Here is a 20,298-nt window from a genome sequence, read left to right as displayed (position 1 = left end):
TGACATGTCATGAGAATATATTTGACATTCAGTCATTTGTTTGTTTAGATGATCTACTGGTCAAGGAAACTCAGCAGCAATCTCCCACACAGGGATATAAACCCCAAGCTGGCAAAAGCCTATCTCTCTCGCACAAACAGTGGTTTATTGTCTACATGTATGATTATGAAGTGCAAAAATCATGAAATTTTGATTCAAGAACTAGCCCAACATACTTATTCTAGTCATTGTGAAATCAGCGGTTAGCTTGGTGGGCTCGAACCCACAACCTTGTATGTAAAAGTTCTGCAACCTTGTATGTAAAACAACTGGACCAGCATGTGTTCGATCTCAGATTTATTATATGTAGAGGAAATCTGTTAATACAAAAATATGAGGATGACTGTGTGCTACCTAACTTGAGTCTCTCGAGCAGTTTTTTATAAGGTCGTAATTTTTTTTCTTCTGAAACCAACCCAAAAGTATTTCAATGCTTGAATGGAAATGCAGGCTTATACATGTATACTGATCATGAAAATTTGAGTTGATAACCTTTTTTTACTCTCAAATTTCATTTTAAAATGTACAGATAGGCAAGCAAGTTTGAGGGTGATTTGAAAAATATTAATTATGAATTAAATATAAAAAATTAAAAACTTTTGAGTGGTTACAGGTACATACTTGAAAAAGTTACAACCTTTGGAAAAAAATGCTTAATGTGACGGAGGCAAAGAGGTCCCCTTTGATTTGTTTCTGTCGTAAACCAAAAGTCACCCCACCCCATTCTCACCAATGTAACCAATCACCTTTGAGGTCAAATGCAGTTGCCCTTGTTTTTGAATAGTCTCAGGTGTTGATAACCATTTGTTTGTTTTCATTTCTTGGAGATGGGTGTACAACGACATACATGAATACATAGACAGCTGTATTTATGTCCCAACACTTTTCGGTTCTATCAATTACTTTAAAATGCTAACCAGAAGGGTGCTTAGAGTTGTTCAAATCCTTCCTGATTAAAAGCTTTATTGCGCCTCAAGTCACTGAAATGGACACCAGCTTGGCACCACTCCTATGGTATTCCTGCAAGGACAAAATTTCTTTTCAAGATTTCTTTACAGGCCACGGATGAATGACTGCAAGTCATTTCAAGGGAACAGCCAGTGGTGTCCAGTGTCCGTTTTAATGCCACAAACACAATTTAGGTTTCAGCACTAATGGACTGGTCGCATTCAAACATTTTTTTTCAAACGGTCAGAGTTTTTTTGTATTTTTTATTTAGGACTGGTGGGGATTGTTCAAGTTACTTTCTTTTGTGCTGATAAACATGTTTATGAGATGTGTATAGTGTAAACAGTTGTAGCAGTTTTAGGAGTGTCCTGTGGTGTCCTGAACAGTGAGGTAACCAGAAGGGGTGGGGGGCCGGGTAAGGCTTTTTAAAACTTAGGCAGGCGTTGTGTAAATTTGCATCACCAGCTTTGGTCAGAGATGCTTGTGATGTTTTTTCTTTGAAAGAATACTCGGCAAATGTTATGCTAAAATATTCCCAATGGACACACTCCTTCCAGTAACTAAGGTTTGCAGTAAAAAAATCTCTCAGTTATGTGACTGTGGTTCTGAAAATAACCAGCGGTAAAGAAAAAACCCAACTTAACTTGTCAACATTTCTATTTGTAATGCCAGGTTCTCTTTTCAGAACGAGTTTCTCAAAACGGTAGCTTGTAAATGTATTATTTTTTACCACCACACTGCTTTCATATTAATTTTGTTCATGGAATTTATAAGTTTTTTTAATTGTATTTTTCAGGCTTTTACTGTTGATCTGAATCAAAGATCTACCAAGAAGGACGCTGAAGAACCAACCACAACCAGCATGAACACCATGGACCTCCTCTCAGACCAACCCATCGGGAGTGGGGACAGCTCAGCTGATGTTGCCATGACCTCCTCAAATGGACAACCTGAGCTGTGGATGGCCTCCAATGGAGAGAGCCTCAAGACACCAGCAGATATCAATGCTAATATGGAACAACATGGCCAAGTGCAAACTGACAATCTTCTTGATTTTGGAGATGCCACGGAAACTATCAATGTCAAGATGGTGGTTGCACCTCCTCCAGAGTTTGATAACAACTTTGACTTTGTGCCGAACAGTGCCGAGATTAATAACACGCATGATGCCTCAGTGTCTTTGAGCGCAGACCAGAGTAATGGTGACTTGCTAGCATTTCTTAGTTCACCCCAAGATGTTGTGGTGGAGGAGACGGGGAATAAGTCGACGAAGAGGGTAAGAACTCCCAGTGACCTTGACGCCTTCTTGAATGAGTTGGGAGATGGAACCACAATTGATGATGAGGAAGATGCCTCAATGAACAGTGGAGAAGACACAAATGTCTCGGAGCAGGATCTTAAAGATTCCAGGAAGCTCGAAGAAGAAAGTTTCTCTGAAAATCCATCGGAAGAAAATGCAAAATCAATCGAAATGGCAGAAGAGGAAATATTAGTTGACACTAGTGTCATGGCGCAAGAAAGTGTTCCTGCAGAAGAGGTGGTTGACTTGAGTGAGCTTGAAGGAGAAAGTTACCCTGTAAATCCATCCGAACAATGTTTAATTTTGAACAAAATGGCAGAAGAAGACACATTAGTAGACAGTAGCGTCTTGATGCAAGAAAGTGTTTCTGCAGAAGAAGTAGTTGACAGAAGTGCCATGATGCAGGAAAATTTACAGGAACTGTCCAACGATATTAATGGACTTCTTTCTATCGCAAATGAACGTGAAGAAGCCAGTATGGCTAATATCACCAAAAACAGTGAAGATTCTGAAGATGTTACAAATGATAGTAAGGATCACAAGGAAACCGAGACTAAAGTGAGTGTGACAAGCATTAAGCTAGATCTGACGGCTAAGCGGCGAAGCTTTTTTGGAGATGAAGATGTCCCTTCAGACCTCGTGTTTCAGCCGCAGATCTCTAATGCATCTCCAGTTGTGTCATCCACCTCAGTCAATCTCTCCTCTGCCCTACCAACAGTGCCTGTTCTTCCCAAAGTGCAAACTACTTACCAGCGTCCAGAGACCAAATATGAGACCAAGCCAAGAGCCGCAACAGACAGTTTTGTTTCTTCACATGCCCTTCTTGGCCTTGGTGGTGATCAAGTTGTCCTAACTGACACAAAGCCACGGAGTGTGAGTGAACCTCCACCAAGTAGTGCTGTTTCTGAAGGTATCTCCAACCTCAGAAAACATGATCCTAGTGTCTCTGTTAAGTCAGACAAGTTTATTCGTGCATTGTACGGGCCCAAACCTGGCTCAAAGTCTTCCGAGCTTGTAGATGAGGATGGCAAGACGCTGTTTGAGTATGAGAAGGAGAGACGAGACGTCTTGGACGCCATGAAGGTCAAGAGGAAGAAGAAAGTTAGTTGGCAGAAAGACAGCCTCTCAGAAGATCTCACCTCACCGGAGAGCGAAGAGCCACTGTCACCGATTGCTAAAACTGAAATACCAGTACCAAGTCCACGCACCACAAGCTTAATCCATCAAGATGCTACTGCTGATTCAGAATTCAGTGAGACTGCACCGACAACAGAACCTGAAACAGCCACATCTATCATACCTCTAGTTGAGAACCCACAATTGCCCTCAAATGGAGATGTCTTAGAAGGTGAACCTCAGACGGTCTGTTTGGAATCACCTTGTCTAACTGTGGAAGTTGATCCAGTTGATGAAAGCCCTTCGACAGAAGAAGAAGCTGTTGTTACCTCTCTTAGGAAAACTGATGAAATTTTTAATCTCAATAGCGAGAAGGAAACTATTACATCTGCTTCAAGTGTACAACCTGCTGAGGTTTCAGAAACATTACCAGAACAGACAGCAGAAAACACAAATGTTGCTGAGGTGAAAGAGGAAGTGACTCCTATAGACCTTGGGAAGATGCGCAGCCTCTGGGAGCAGAAACTCACCACTGCATCAGAACAAAATGTAGAAACTCAAAAGTTAAAGAAGAATGTCCAACCAAGGAGGATGTTCTCCTTTGAGGCTAAGGCCAAAGAAGCTGCTTCCCATGAAGAGAAACTGCAGAAGGAGAAGAAGGAGAAGGCTAAGTTGATGATAGAGATTCCGGCTGAACCAGATATCATGGACACAATGCCTAAAGATCCAGATGATGACTTTGATCGTAGTGACTCTTATAGCTATGATGTCACTCCCACACGCAAGGTTGAAATTCACAGTCACTGGGCCAAATCAGAGAGTGTTATAGAACGAGACATTCGACTGCAGAAAGAACGTGAGCAAGAGCTTCTGAAAGAAGGGCTTCTTAAAAATAAAACTGAACAGTCACCAGTTGTGAAGTTAGAGATACAAAATAAAAGTGTTAAGGAAGCGGTCTCTGTTCATGAGACGATAGTTGAGCGGGAAGTTCGCCTTCAAAGAGAGAGAGATGAGAATGATGCTAAGGAACGTAAAATGATAAGGCAAATGTCATCGAGCAGACAGTCAAGCCTTGATAGCCCTTGTGCCCCATCAGTAAAACCTGTCTCCACAAGCCCTACATTAATTCAGCAAAAAAACATTGCCACCACAGTAAAGCCTGCCGAGCCTGAAATCTGTCTGCAACAATCACAGCAGCAAGAAGCTGCACCACAAGAACTCTTAATGGGAAGTCCCGAGTTGGAGGTGATAATAAGAGACAAGGAGGACCAAAGCAAACCACATAATGTCGCTGAAGAGAAGTCTATCATTAGAGGAGAGTCTATAGTGCAACGGGAAATCCGTTTACAGAAAGAGCGCGATGAAGCCAATATGCTTGAGCGTCAGAAAGCATTGCAAGAGACCCAAGTGAAACACGCCAGTATCGACAGCCCCCTCAGCTCATCTGGGCGTTCAACTCCGAAAGTCCCTCAAAGTCCTGTCAAACAGAGTGCTACATTCACACCCATCAAACTAGTCTCACCACAAGTGGACCCCAAGTCACCTGAAGTTCCTCTAAATGTATCCGCAAAGACACCACAAAAGTCATCACCCTCTGTTAAATTTGGTCTCCAAACAGGTTCCTCTGATCCATACAAAAGCTACAGAGAGTACCAGAACATGCTCAGAGGAAGGAGGTCCAATGAAAAGAATGGAGGAAAAGCTGGCCCGATGAAGGCAACAGAGGGCAGCGTTTCCATTGGACAGTCACCAGTTAGCTTCAGAGAGAGTCTTATGAATAAGGTAATACACTTTTTGATGTGCGTGTCAGAAATGAAATAGTGTATGAAGGGTTTACAATGGGAAAATAGGTTCTTTTCAAAATTTCACAGGATGCTTTGCTCATACACAGAATAATACATAAACAAATGTTGCGTTCACTTTATCTGTATGTAGCGGGCAGTTTAATGATCAATGTTATCTTTTTGAATATCAAGTAACAAACCAGAAATAGTTAAAAATAGTTTGGTCGTTGGTTGAAGTCCTATACTCTAACAATCCGGATTGGCTGTTTCACAGGCTACAATACATTTTGTAGACTGTTCATTTCAATTAGCTTTTTCCTTTGCATTTAAACAAGAAGGATGCAAAACAAAAACACCATGTTCTCTTTGCATAATTGTTGTGTGCACAAAATCTACTCAAATTGGACCAAAACAGATGTTGCAAATCAATCTTTGCTAAACATTTCAACCACATTCAACTGTTTATGATGGTCATAATTAGTTCTTTATTTGAAAGAATGTTTTTCTAATTTTGTGACTCGTCATTTGATAGAGCTATAAACATCCTACATGCTATCAAGAATTCTTTGTTCTTATAAGAACAATTTGTTTGTTATTCCACCAGTTTTTACCAAGTCATAGTGTGAATGCAGCTTTGCTTTCACTGCCTCAACCTTTATGGAGCAATCTTCCATACCATTTGAAAAGCATTGGTTCCATTGTTAAGTTTAAGATTGCTTTGTAGACCCACTTTTTAAACATTTAACTCATGCATTTTTGTTTGATATCTAGTACAACTTGTATTTGTGTTTTGTTGTCTTTTTTTCTCTACTGCGCATAGGGACATGTAAAATCACTATGAGTTATGCGCTATTCAAAATGCGCTATTCAAAATGCTAATTATTATTATTATTATTATTATTTATTTGTCTTTCATGTATCAATCTTTACATCTACAGTCAGCCCAAGCAAGACCACCTTCTCCCCTCCTTCAGAGACCCGCCTCCCCAGTCCAATTCCAACCTGCTTCCCCTGTAATGAAACAAGAAGAGCCAAGAGAAAAGGACACCGTTGCCTCACCACAGAGTAAAGCTGAGACCCCAGTTCAGCGCGAAATACGGCTAGCCAAAGAGAGAGAGGCAGACCATGAGAGAGAAAGCTTAGCATCCACCCACGTTTCCTCACCGAAGAGGGGCCCAACACCCCTCAAAGCTGTCCACACTCCAGCGTTTGCTGACGACATTCCTAACGTGGTCATTGTGGAAAAGTCGGATGTAACTGAGATGTCAAAGGTCACCACCGAGAGTCCAAAGGTCACAGATTCAATGACCTTACCGGAGAAGGAGGTTGTTGTTATGCGGAGGAAGAAGGAGACTCCGATGGAGAGAGATATTCGGTTAGCGGAGGAGAGGGAAATGGTGCTGAGGAAAGAAAGAGGTAAAACAAAAACAATTTCTATTTCATTATGGTTTCATTTTCCATGAAGAAAATCAATCATGCTAATGAAATGTTACATTCCTGTTTGCGCAGGAACACCGATGGTTTGGCAGGCAGGCATGTGAATGAGAAGCCAAAGGCTTGAAAAGGTTTTACTCTATGCGTCTGCCTACCAAGGGTGCGTTTTGGCAGTCGAAACTAACTACTGTTTCGGTTGAATTGGCCAATGTTGAATCACTGGCCAATCAACGAAACAGGTATTGATGTTTGCAAAAGTCTTTGGAAACTTCTGTTGTGAAGGAAACCAAACTGAGGAATTTCAGAACTTGTGAACAAAACCAGAGCTGCACAACAATTGTTAAATATTCTTAAAGGCTTTGTTGTTTCACTTTAACTGGTGAAGTTACACAAACATGTACATGCAGTAACAACTGTGTTCATCTTATTGTGTTCCCTATGGCTATTGGTGCATTAGTAGACATTATGCTTGGACACAAGAGGGCGCTGTTTGGATTTAAAGTTCAGGGGCCGATTTCACAAAGGTCTCAAATTGATCGTAACTTCAAATCAATCGTAGTTGCTAAGTAAAGTGTGATGTCACAATGCAAATCTCTATGGTGATACTGAAAATTTGTCTTGCGATGAACTTTTATTGCTTTGTGAAATCGGCCCCAGAGATGCTTAGAAATGGTACTAATGAAACAAGTTTTGATTTTATGAATTTCAGCTTTGCGAATGTGAAAGAAAAAGGTTATATATTTTTCAGTTTCATTTTAATGTAATTGGGTGCTGTTAAAAAATGTCTTTCACTATTGCGCCCTCTGGCAGCCAAACATAATGCCTAATGTTGATTGCAATATAAGCAAGGGAGATGTAGAAAAACCACTGCACTTTCACAGTGGGTACCGGTGGCACTAAACGCTGTGTATAAATAAAGTGGTGTGGTGTGACCTTAGCCTTAGGTGCTGCTTACTGGAGAAATAAGCGCTAAAAATATGCATAAACCACATGTAAATGCTTAGCAGGAATTGGCTTTTTACTGTGTGCATTTGCTTCCGCATTCACTGTTTACACATCTTGTGCAATGACATTGAGCTTGTAACTGCTGAAAAAAAACTAGCCTCGGGAAAAAATAAAGGGTTACCGGGCAAAGTGCTATAAAATGTAAATTAGATGTAAGTAGTTCCCTGCTGAAAACTTTTGATATCAAATAATTATATTTAGCCAAAAGGGAAAACGTTTGATAGCAATTTGAATTGTTTGAATAGCATTTGATGCTAAACAACATTGTGAAAGTGTTTGCCGATAAGCTAACCCTCATTTTAAAAGAATGGTTGTTGAAAGCATAGACAATAATTAGTAAACTTGAGTGCAGGACCCACATACATGATGTTCATTACCACAGCAATATTCCATACTTATAACATCCAATTAACAAGTGCACAAGTCTATGTTAAGCAGCACCATTTCGTTTAGGTTCAGGGCCTAATTTCAAAGAACTGCTTCAGCAGAATATTTTGCTGTAAAGATTTGTGCTCAGCATCAATTAGCAGGAAGCCAGCCACAAACAATATATAAGGAATGTTTTTTTGGCTGGTTTCCCTGTCCTGGTAAGCAAAATTGTGTAAGCAAAATTGTTTTGTTCTTAGCTACCGATGCTTTTATAAGCAGATCGGTGAAATTTGTCTCCAAATGCAACAGTAAGCAGCACTGCAGGTTTTTTCACTGCTTGACCATTAAGCAAAAATTGTTTTTATGTTGAATGGTTTGACATACCTTTTCCCCAATGTTTGTCAGGAATGCTTAGTTACAGTGTGTTCATGATAATCGTTATTTCACAATTCTCTTATACATTTATGCCTCTACAAGTGTTTTCAGGTCTGCCCGCCCTTCCTCTCCTAATACAAGTATTTTCTCCAAAGTAAACTCCAAATTTTCCCAACTGTTTTCTATTTAAAAGATGTAAAATTTATAAAAACTTAATTTAATTTGCCTTTTCCCATACAACGATATGTCTCAGTACATTCCCAAGTTCTGTGTAAATAAACATAGGTGGGATTGTATTGCTAGAGCGTATGCCTTTCCCACTAAACTACCAAGCTAGCCAGCTGGCTAAAAATGAGTGGCAGGCATTGCAAACAAAACTGCTAATAAAATTAGTGTAAAGATTTGCGTTTTCAATGTTGCTAACTGCTTTTTCAAACAGGTCTCTTCCTAAAACCCGCCCTTAAACTCAACACAACCGAAGTGCGATCCACCAAACCCACTAAATCAAACAATGGCCCCTCCAAAATAGGCCCTAAGACCTCAGGTTGGGGCACTCTCTTCAGACCAACGAACAACTTTTTCATTGAAAAGGAACTCCGGGCAGAGCGGGAGCGTGAACTTGCCCTAAAGGGTGAGGGGGTCATAAAATCCCTGTCTGAAAGTGAGGATAAAGGCACAACAGATGAAGGTCAGATGTGATGCTTTCTGCATTCAGCAAGTATGAGCATTGCATGTCACTGCCATGGTCAAATGCATTCATTTTGACTGCTTGAAAGCGCTATGCATGAATGGTACATGATCAGTTTAGAATATGCTGCCAGAAGGTAAATTAAAGCTTTAGTTCATTTTTGCATACATGTGCCATTTCTCAGCCAACCTGGCTTTTAATCAAGACCACCTCCAAATCTCAACACCAACCAGGTTCAGACACCATCGTACATGATCTACATCCATTTAGCACTACAAGGACATCACATTGATCGCTCCATCTAGTTAAAAATTCCTCTCCCTCACCACCCTGACCTTCTTTCAACCCCAACCCCATCCATTCTCAACTCAACCCAATCTTTGTATTCATTGTTAACGGTAGAGGTTTGCGGTAACACCATGTGAATATCGTTTTTGGAGTACTGTTGCTTCTCTTCATAAAAGAACCAGTGGTTAAGAACCATATCATTTCATTGTATCAGCACATAAATTAACCAGTGGTTATGGGTGAGCAAGGCTTGCTTGTACAAAATGGGAATGAGGTTGACATATAGAACCTCTTATAGTTGTATCAACAGTGTGGTACATACTCAGGCCTGGTCCTTCACAGCGAAGGCAATTGCCTCAATGCCCCTGGTCATTCATTGCCTTGGTGCCCTTGAAATGCTCCAATACAAACTAGTTCCTCATTAGGTGCCTTTTACCAAGGTGTGCCCCCGCCCTTCTACTGAGGAAGCAAACACGCCTACATATTCTGGTATTAAAATTATTCATGGTTTGATAATAATGGTTCAGAACGTTTCGCACCAAAAAAAAACCAAATTAATGTAAATGGTTATTTGGTTGTTGATTCAATACCGCCCAAGTTTCTTCCTGTGGTGTGTGTACATGTATACACACTCTCTCCAATAAACCACCAGCCAATTCCCAGGGACCAAAACCAACTTGTGTTCTTTTCAAGTATGTTAACACATGGTTATCTGGCTTTACACTACTCCTAAGCCGGAATAGCTATTTCCCGGAAGTTTAGCACCAGGGTTTGCAATTAATGGTCTCGAACCAGAATGTTTGGAAATTGGTTCAAAGGGGCCGATGTGGACTTAGGGTATAAATGGATTGGGATGGGGAGAGGGGGTGTGGCAGGGGATTATGTCCCCATACCGCAAACTGTGTACAAACTTCTTCTGATAGTGCCATCTTTAGAATCCTCCTCCTTCAGACCATTTTAATTTCCCAAATGGGGGACAGAATCTTTGGGTTAAAGATTCCCCTATGAAAGGGGCCTGCAGACAAATCACTGTCTTGTGTGAATGGATCACAAGTCCATAATGCTGTATTTTACCCTTTGAAACATGCAACATTCCTTGACTAAATTGGGGTTCACCCGCCATCTTTAATAGAATTGAATGTCTCTGGGTTCTATCGACTGTTTCTCCTTAAAGGCACTGGATACTATTTGGTAATTACTCAAAATAATGTTAGCATAAAAAGTTATGTGGTAACGAGCAGTGGAGAGCTGGTGATAGTATAAAACATTGTGAGAAATGGCTCTCCCTGAGAAAAAGGTAATTTCTCACTCAAATAATAAAAAACTTCAGGCCTGAAGCCTTTTATTAAGCGTCTGAAAGCATTTGTGCAACAAGGGTGTTTTTGGTTCATTATTCTTTTGAAGCAACTTAGTGACCAATTGAGTACAAATTTTCACAGTTTTATATGCTGGTCTTTAAAGATCACCAAATGTGTCCAGGGGTGGATTTCACAAAGGTAGTCCTAACTTAGGACTAGTCCTAGACAATGCTAAGAGATAGGACTGGTCCTAAGTTAGGACCAGTAACTCATCCTAACTTAGGACTGGTCCTATCTCTTAGCATTGCCTAGGACTATTCCTAAGTTAGGACTACCTTTGTGAAATCCACCCTAGTGCATTTTAGCATCTGTCCTACAATTCTCATTTTAAGTTAGTGCATACATTAAAGGTAAGGTCATAGATTGGTGAATACTTCAAAATAAGTGTATATAAGAACCTGGTGCCAAGCACAGCAGCTATTGATGGTACTGTTATGAACTGTTTTTGTTAAAAGGATTTGCTTTAAATTAGAATGACTTAGATAATTTTTTCACCCCAAAGAGTTTGATTCTGAGAAACATTTCATACATGACTCGTTTCTCAGACTTCTGAGGGTTGGTGTCTGTTCATGAATGCTGTGGCCAGAGATGCGGTTGGTACCTGCTGTCACCTCGCCAAACATGGATGGATTCAATGTTCTTGTGAAAATACCATGACATTTTTAAAACTATTTTCTCAGCAAGGAGACACTGTATTTACCTGCAACCTGAGCACGCAACTTTTTTTGTATCTTTCTTTATAATTTAATAGATTTAAAATTGCATCAGTGATAAAGAATGTTCCTTAATGGTTTTTACCCTTATACACCAATGTATACTCGGTACTTACCCGAGTTCTGCAAAAAAATCACAGGCATATTATTCGGGTGGGATTCGAACCTACAACATTTACAATTCTAGAGCAGTGTCATACCAACTAGACCATCAAGATGGCCCGGTGGCTAGAGACAGTTTGAATCCTACGTTTTATATTTGTTTTCTTTAAATCAGCATGATGTTGACTTCAACCAATCCATGGCACTACCTTTAATGCTTTCCGTCTGGGTTGTATTTGGACAGCTTCCATAATTGATTTAGCACATTGCATGATTTTGCACAACTCAGCTTTTGGTGCATCCTGTAACATGAACCCAGACACTTGTATTTTGAAACTTGTTTTTCATGTTTTAATTTATGTTAGTAGATCAAGTTGTGTATTAGGTACCATCTAGTTAAAGCAACGTTATGTGATATGGTAGTGCATGATGTAGTGTAAGGGTCATGTCACACGAGGCAATTTACAGGCAACCAATTCCAGGCAATCTCAAAGAAGAGTCTAATCCATTCACATTTGAATGTTCTCATTATTTTCTTGAGAAAGTAGAATTAGCTGTTGCAAATAACTTACCAACCAAATGGACCGATGGTATAAATGCAAAAAAATAGTTAATGGCCTGACATTTCAACCCTAGCAGAGTCTTTCTTGAAGGCTAAAAAGCAACTTGATCTACAAGCCTTTATTAGCCCTCGAGAAAGACTCTGCTAGGGTCGAAAGGTCAAGCCATTAACTATTTTGCATTATTTTCTTGGGAAGACATTGTTTGAAAGATTACGCCATTGCTACCAAAGTGGTCCTGTAGCGTGCAAGTTTCCTTTGTGACATGGCCTTTACCAGTCCATCATCTGGTAGAACAGACAGAGAGGTTTCTGCAAGAAATATTTAATGTTTGTGTCATTATGGGGTGTTTAAACTGCTCATGTAGTCTTGGTGCAAACTGTTCTTGTTGAGTTGGTCAACCTCTATGGTAATATCGTTAGCCCGCATAGTTTCAATGCTACACACATCCTGAATATTCCGCTGATAGAGGGTATTTCTGTAAGCTGCGATCCCGCAAGAGAGGTGGGGTGTTCTGGAATTTTTTCAACAGGGCACGCTATTGTCAATAGTAATGTGTGCTGCGAGAAGAAGTGGAGCAGGGGGTTGCGATAGTTGAGTGAAAGTGAATAACAACGACTTGCACCAAGACTATTGCTCATGATTGTACATGACGTGTCTGTAGAATTAGACCAAGCTTTGGTTTACTTTTTAGATCGTGCTTTGGACTCATTTGCTGCAATTTGCTTCAGTACTTTTACTCCACAAAATGTGCTTTTTGTTATGATACTTAAAGAGAAATATTTACAACATCTACATGTATATGGGAGGTCTTTCCTTTGGTTTGGTTTATTGAGCACCATCATGGCCTGGTTCTGAGTTGTCAAATAACACTCCCAGTAACACATGTTTCACTACATGTAAATGAGCATAAAAATGCATTTTGTCTTCAACAATTATTCGCCATTTATACATTTTTACCGTAACTATGTTGCCTGAGATAGGCCTGATATTTCACGGAGGTAAGGAAGGTGATTGCCTCCGTGTTTCCAAGTATTGAGAATCAGTTATAAGTAACTAATTTATCTTTGCTCATTTGCTCTCTTTAATGATTTGTTGTTTTTAGTAGTCTTATTTGTATATCTTCATCTTTGCTATTGTGCGGTTTTTTTTGTGCACTGATAAAAAAATTATTGTGAAGTGCTTCAATCCTTTGGAGAGGCGCTTTATAAATGTTGAACAACAATAAAAATAATAATCATTGCTTTTCTGCCAATTACAGAAGCAACTCTAAGTCCCGTTAAGAAGATCAGAGGTCCTCAATCAGAGTCCCTCATAGAGCGGGAAATCCGTCGACAACAGGAGAAGGAACAAGAGTTTAGACGAGAGAAAGGGCTTGTTTCTTCTAGTGCAGCAGAGGCAGTGACAAACACAGAGATGGAAGGGGTGACAGACGCAGGGGAACAAGTAGAAATTGCCAAAGATCAAGAAACAGCAAAGAAAGAGGTATGGTCACAGGATTTGTATACCTGTTTGAATGTAAACAGTAGTTTGAACAGTAGTCCACAGTCCTCACACACAGAGGTGTGTGGGTTTAAACCAAATATAATTTATCTTTATCCCGAAGCAGATTTAAAACATTTATTAAATCATTGCGGTACCTGCTGCTAATATATTGGATTCGAAATGCCTCTAGCTACCAGGCAGTCTTGGTGGTCTAGTTGGTAAGACATCTTCTATAGAACGGCAAAGGTCGCGGCTTTGAAGTCAAACGCCTTGATTTTGTTTACAGAATAATATTAATAATATCGAAGTCTTATCGTATAGTGCACGTATCTACCAAACAAGGTACTTAAGGCTCTGAGTATATACAAGCTTTCAGAAAGATTGGTAATTGCAGTGATGAATTCTGAGACCCAATTTAGTAGCACCTTATAAAGGTTTACAAGGTGCTACGGCGCATACAGCAGCCACAGCAAGCAACACTGGGGCGAACCCCTCCTCTTTTCGATAAGTGCACTGGGTTCATGCATTACACAACACATGGGACCAATGGCTTTATGCCCCATCCAAAGGACGAAGCAATGGTCAAGTGTCTTGCTTAAGGACACAAGTGTCACGGCTGGGGATTTGAACCCACACTCTGCTGATTAGATACTCCAGAGTTTGAATTCGGTGCTCTTAACCGCTCGGCCACAACACTTCCACAGAACTCGGGAAAGTATGAGTGCTTTACATACATTGGTGTAAGGGTAAAACCAAATTGTTTACCCTGATTTAAATTTCAAACATCTATTGAATCTTTGCGGTACCTGCTGCTAAAATATAGCAGGGGGGGGGTTGCAAGTGGTTTGCGTCTGGTACTTGTTTTAATAAAGTTATTTCTCCATTTTCTTTTTGATAATTTCCGCCCTCTTTTTATTTTGAACTTAGGTAACACCTGCAAAGTATCGCCCACAGAGAAGAAGTCTTGTCTTAGCCCAGCAGTGGGAGCAGATGTTCAAGTAGCCACACCCAAACCATGCCCTGAAGACGGTAACACCTGCAAAGTATCGCCCACAGAGAAGAAGTCTCGTCTTAGCCCAGCAGTGGGAGCAGATGTTCAAGTAGCCACACCCAAACCATGCCCTGAAGACATCCTTTGCAACTCCCTTTGCAACTCCCTTCCCTGTAAAATAATAGAGCGACTTAATACTAATATCATGTGTGCGGTGCCGCTTAAGTTAACAGTGTTTGGTTGAGATTTTAAACAGGTATTCATTGATTTTCTCTATGGAGTTTCTGTCTGAGGAACGTGATGGTTCCAAATCAAGTATTTCAATTGACTTTGTGATTTGAAGCCAAGTCCCTTTTGGTGTTTGACCTAAGCACATGGCCGAGTGTGTTTCATTCATAGTCAATCACAGTCAATTAAGAAATAAAGCCCTGGTGTCTACATTAGACTCTTGGGTAAGAACCACAACAGAGTTGTTTATTTTGGAAGCCAACTTTCAGTCATGTGGACTAAAATAGTCAGGATGCTTTGTGCTTCATGTATGAAATAACCCAAAGACAGCACTAAATGAGAAAAAAATATCAATTTTGTATTAACGTTAACCCGTTTACAATGAGTTAAACTCATTGAAAAATGTAACATTTATGTACTATTATTGTATCTGCAAAAGCTCTGTATAGCTATCTTGTGTTCATTAAGCATTAATATAAAAAGCACTAAGCACTGTTTGGCAACGGTGAAGTACTTGTATGGGCAACTTTGGGGTCGCTGAAAAAAAAAATTGTTCTCGACACATGCAAGAGGAAAAAGGGCCTCGGAGTTGTGCATATGGTAAAAAGATTAATTTTTTTAAATGTCATGACGAACGTGTGCTCTTGAAACATTAACTATATTGTAAAGAATGACGCATAAAATGCAGCCAATCTGCCTTGACAGTTAACTTCACTGGTACATCAAGAATGTATGCAAGCTTGTATTTGTATATATTTGTCTTTTCTAAAATGCCTAGGAGAATTGTTTATATTTATAAAATTGTTTGCGTAATATGCTTAAGTTTGTACTTCACTGTTAACAATAATTTAGCTGACTGATTCAGGCTTTAGATTTGTCAAAATTTGTCTTTCCTTATTTTAGGATTGTTCGCTGATCTCCTTGCATCTTCAGATGTTTTTGAAAGAGGCACAATTTCATTTGCCCAATAAGCACAGAAAGAAACTAAGCACAAACAAAAATGGCTAACCAGATTAAAGCCATTGGACCCTTTCGGTACAGAAAAAAAAAAAAAAGTTCACAGATTTACAAATAATTTACAGGGTTTATAGAAGGTAATGGTGAAAGACTTCTCTTGAAATATTAGTCCATGAAATGCTTTACTTTTTGAGAAAACGGTAAAACAATATAAATTCTCGTTAACGAGAATTACGGGTTTGTTATAAACACATGTCATGACACGGCGAAACGCGCGAAAACAGGAGTGGGTTTTCCCGTTATTTTCTCCCGACTCCGATGTCCGATTGAGCCTAAATTTCCACAGGATTGTTATTTTATATATAAGTTGTGATACACGAAGTGTGGGACTTGGACAATACTGTTTACCGAAAGTGTACAATGGCTTTAACTTTACCAGCTAAAATACAATGTCACATGTACTGTCTTTGACTAGTTTCCTGCCCAGTTTGCTAAGCAGAAAATTGGTCCTGGGCCAATTGTCTGGAGCTGTTTTTTTTTCAGTGAGCAGAAATGAGTCTGAATGTACATTTATTTTTACAGCTTACTACGGCTTGAAATATATTCATGTTGATCCTGCATAAATTATTTCACTCTGCATGTTGTCTGTAATCATGTTTTTTAATCTCTGAAACTTAGACGTGATCATTTGAGGTATGAATTCAGACGTACATTTGTAAAGAGTTTACTAACTTTTGTAACTGCTTACATGCTAAGCAAAGACTAGAGAAACCGAGGCTTGGTAATCATCATTTTAAAATCATTTCTTATCACACTCTCATGTGCCATCTTCGCTGTGCTTCCAGATTATGAAATTACTTCAGTCGCTAAATTGTTTCTCAAGTTTCAGCTCAGTTGTTTTCATAATAATTTCAATAACTGTTGTGCGCCATCTTGCTGTCAGAAAAAGGCCCTCCTGGCGCATACAAAAAGGTTAACTTAAAGCCAGCCAGGACTGAATAAACAAGTTTTCAAGCTAGTTTTAAAGCTGGAGAGTGTCTACTAGCCTGAGGTTCAGTGATAGTGCCTTAAGATCATGATTTGAAGATTTATCTGCAGATAAGGATTCAAACTGCCTCTAGCATCCGTTAGTCTACCTGTAAGACAACTGTTTCAGCAATGTTAAGGTGTGCGTTCGAATCCCACCGGAGTGATTTGCCTGGGTATTTACTTCACAGAACTCGAGAAAGCACCAAGTATACACTGCTTCATATACGTCGGTACAAACCAAATTAAATAGATTTGCAGATTATATTAAAACTATGTGACTTTAAATATATTTTATATATTTTTTCAAGATAAGTATTTGGAAATTAACCAAAGTTGTCTACAATTATATGGTGTGTTAATTATGTAAACTGTTATTATTAAATGTTGTGGTTTATGTGTACTACATGTATATTATGAAAGAGTACCTAACAAAATAGCATTATAAATTTGATTTAAGTATTTTACAATAGTTAGCAATAACAATTGCAAATTGTCTACTTATGTATTGGGGTGTGTAGTTTAACCGTGTGTGTGTGTGTTTAAAACTAGATAATGTATAATTTTTGCATAACGGATATTTTCTCATTTAATGACAAAGAAGCACCAAATGGTTTATTTTTAAGTGGAGCCTGGAACAATTTTCTAAAAGAAGCAGAGACATTAAGACCAAGATTTGATACTTTTGAAGCTGAGTCATTAAGACCAAGATTTGATACTTTTGAAGCTGAGTCTGTGACATTGTAGTGTTTAGACTTTCGTATGAATGTATTCATCATTTATACCATGCTCATGAAACTTAATAGCTTTTATTCAAGGGTGCTGGTGATAAAGCAGATTACATTTTTCAATTAATTAACAAATTGCCATCCAATGTATTTCTCAAATCATGCATGTAAAGACTAGTTGGTGTAACGGTAGAGCTTTATACACTATAGGAAACCAGTGTAGCAGAATATTTCTTGTAACTGTATCAACCACAAACCTTTTTCACACTATCTCTTATCCCAGTGGATTGCAGCCCTCGGGACCATTTTTACCCCACAGTTACCCTGGCACAGTTTCAAACTGTGTCCCTATTCCACAGGGTTCTGGTTGCATGTTTCAAAAATACCCCAGTGTTTTACCGCGTAGCCCATACTCTAGAGCAGGGGTAGGTTATTCACAGAGTTATGCCCATTTGCCTGGGCAGACCAGGGATAAAGCAACCATAGTGTGAAAAGGCCAGCAGGTATTCCCAGGGGGCAACCCTGGGAAATAGAGTAGTGTGAAAAGGGCTTTAGCATGTAGACATCTTGGTGAATGAACCCCAATTCACAATGAGTGCACACGATGATGCAGTGTTGTAATTCATGCAGTCAGACATTATGATCTATTGCAGTGGGTTCAAATCCTGTTTATGACACTTGATGTCCTTGAGCAAGACATTTAACCATAATTGCTTCTCATCACCCAGGAGTACATGGGTATGTGTGAGGGCGGAGATTTTTGATGTTTATGATAAGCTGGTGCTGCATCTGGTTTCTTGAATACTGAGGGCTTGATGAAGAGGGGGAGGGGGTCAGGAATTTATGTTAAGTGCTTTGAGGGGCCCACTTAGCTGGAAAAGGTCATTATAAATACACTGTACCATTATAATGTTAGTTGGTTTTACCCATACATCAATTTAAGCACTGTATACTCATGAATTATAGGAGTGTATAAAGTGCTCAACACACATTGGTGTTTAAATATAGCTGAAATCAAATGATATTCTTTTTCCCAGATGCAACATTTTTATCTATTTTTTCCTTATTGTATATGTATCTGTATTGTTAAGTCACCATGCAAACACCGATATACTATGACAAGTACTTATTCTGGACGTCCATATTTTAATCATAATATAATAACATGCAGATTGTATGCATCACTTTGTGCCTATTTATTACCAGAATGTGATTCATGTTGGAGTTGAATTTTACAGGGATGAAATTTTATCAGATTATAGACTTTTTATGTCTGCCTGGTGTAGAGTATCAGCCTATGTTTTGTCCACAAAAAGAAATCCTGTTCTTTGATCTACTTCTCCTGTGCATAGTAAACTGTTCTTAAACCTCTGTGAATTATAATATTATAATTCACATGGGTATACCAAAAGGTGGAAAAGTCATCATTTCAACATATCTCATATCTCAATTTGGATCCTTGTTTCAGATGTTTTTTATCAGCAATGACTGTCACTCCTGTATATAAAGTTTGGGTACAGGATTAACATGAAGGGCAGGTCCACAGGAGCAAAGAAGTCAGATACTTGTTAAGTATTTTCCATCTAATAAACATCAGCAACTAATTACAGTGTACCATGTGAACTGGGTCCAATTTCATTAAACAAATGCAGACAAATTTTGCTCAGCTCAAACAGGTTATAAACTATACCAGCCAAAATTCAATCGAATTTACATTCTTGCAACTGGTGCCCAACGAAAAAATTTCTAAGCCATGAGATTTGCTAAGAGTAGTATCTGCTTAACAGCCTCATGAAAGTTGGTCCTGGGCTCAATGCCAGGGCTTTGCTTACCGCAGAAATTTGAACTGTGTATAAGCACATGGTTTTATAGACCGTAAGCACAGAATTTTTGTGGTAAGCAGGCCATGGAATTGGGCTCTCTCCTCTCGTCATCAGGCACCACCTGTTGGTCCAGTGAAAAGACCATGGCTTGTGGGTTACATGTAATTATATTCCACTCGAGTATATTGAAAACTATTTGGGTTTTTTTGTCACACATAATTGGTGTTAAGGGTACAACCTGCATATTGTTTTTTCTGTATTATGTACACATTGGAGAGAGAGATTTAACCCACTGGGCGGACCCAGACAAACTGACAAGTGGGATGCTTGTTTTTCAATTACTTGTAATTGTTTTGCGTACAATAAATGCAGAGATTGTGAAGAGCTGTTTCTGAGAAAAAAATTAAGTTATCGAGTTTAATCAAAACTAAGGTCACTGTGTTTGTGATTTTGTTTGTTTACTTGTTTGTTTGTGTGTGTGTTTGTTTGTTTGTTTGTTTGTTTGTTTGTCTGTTTGGGTTTTTTTTTTAGGGGGGGGGGGTGGTGACCGGGGGGGGGGTTGAACTAAGACAATTTTATTAGAGTGGGGCTCTGGGTTATAATGCCAGTGTGGCAGATTTGGTTCCCCTGAGATTCTGTCCCCGCACATGGCAATGTGCACAATACACCTATCCATTAAGCCAGGCCCAATTATCATTGACCAATCACAACCGCGAAATCTGATCACCATTTGAACCGTTTGGTGATCTTTGCACTAATGGTGATCGGGTTTCGCGGCTGTGATTGGTCAACTGGTTAGGAGGCAGGGCGTAATGGATTGGTCTATTGACTTCTGACAGCGCCCTCTTTTGAATCCTACTCCTCCAGCTCTTGCTAGTTTTCGCTCGACCCCAGCGGCCATTCTATCTATCAGGGGCTGGAATGGGCTAATCACTTAAACAGATTCTTGTTCAGGAAGTACATCATGTATGCAGTGCATAG

At 39.4% G+C, this 20,298-nt stretch overlaps 1 protein-coding gene across 2 annotated transcripts in view; it reads left to right on the top strand.

Moving 5' to 3' along the window:
* LOC139946327 (uncharacterized) overlaps nt 1-19,699 on the top strand; it is a 44,968-nt gene extending 25,269 nt beyond the window's left edge. The window contains exons 6-10 of one of the 2 annotated variants that reach the window (XM_071943953.1): nt 1,784-5,185; nt 6,126-6,603; nt 8,810-9,058; nt 13,341-13,564; nt 14,492-19,699. In XM_071943953.1, coding sequence (XP_071800054.1) covers nt 1,784-5,185; nt 6,126-6,603; nt 8,810-9,058; nt 13,341-13,564; nt 14,492-14,566 — 4,428 coding nt within the window. In that variant the 3' untranslated portion in view covers nt 14,567-19,699. The remainder of the gene's footprint in view (nt 1-1,783; nt 5,186-6,125; nt 6,604-8,809; nt 9,059-13,340; nt 13,565-14,491) is intronic. The other variant, XM_071943954.1, reaches the window with a different exon arrangement.
* Nucleotides 19,700-20,298: the final 599 nt, after the last annotated feature.

Source organism: Asterias amurensis, chromosome 13, assembly GCF_032118995.1.
Source record: "Asterias amurensis chromosome 13, ASM3211899v1".
NCBI classification, from domain to species: domain Eukaryota; kingdom Metazoa; phylum Echinodermata; class Asteroidea; order Forcipulatida; family Asteriidae; genus Asterias; species Asterias amurensis.
This window is presented reverse-complemented; position numbering and strand designations above follow the sequence as displayed.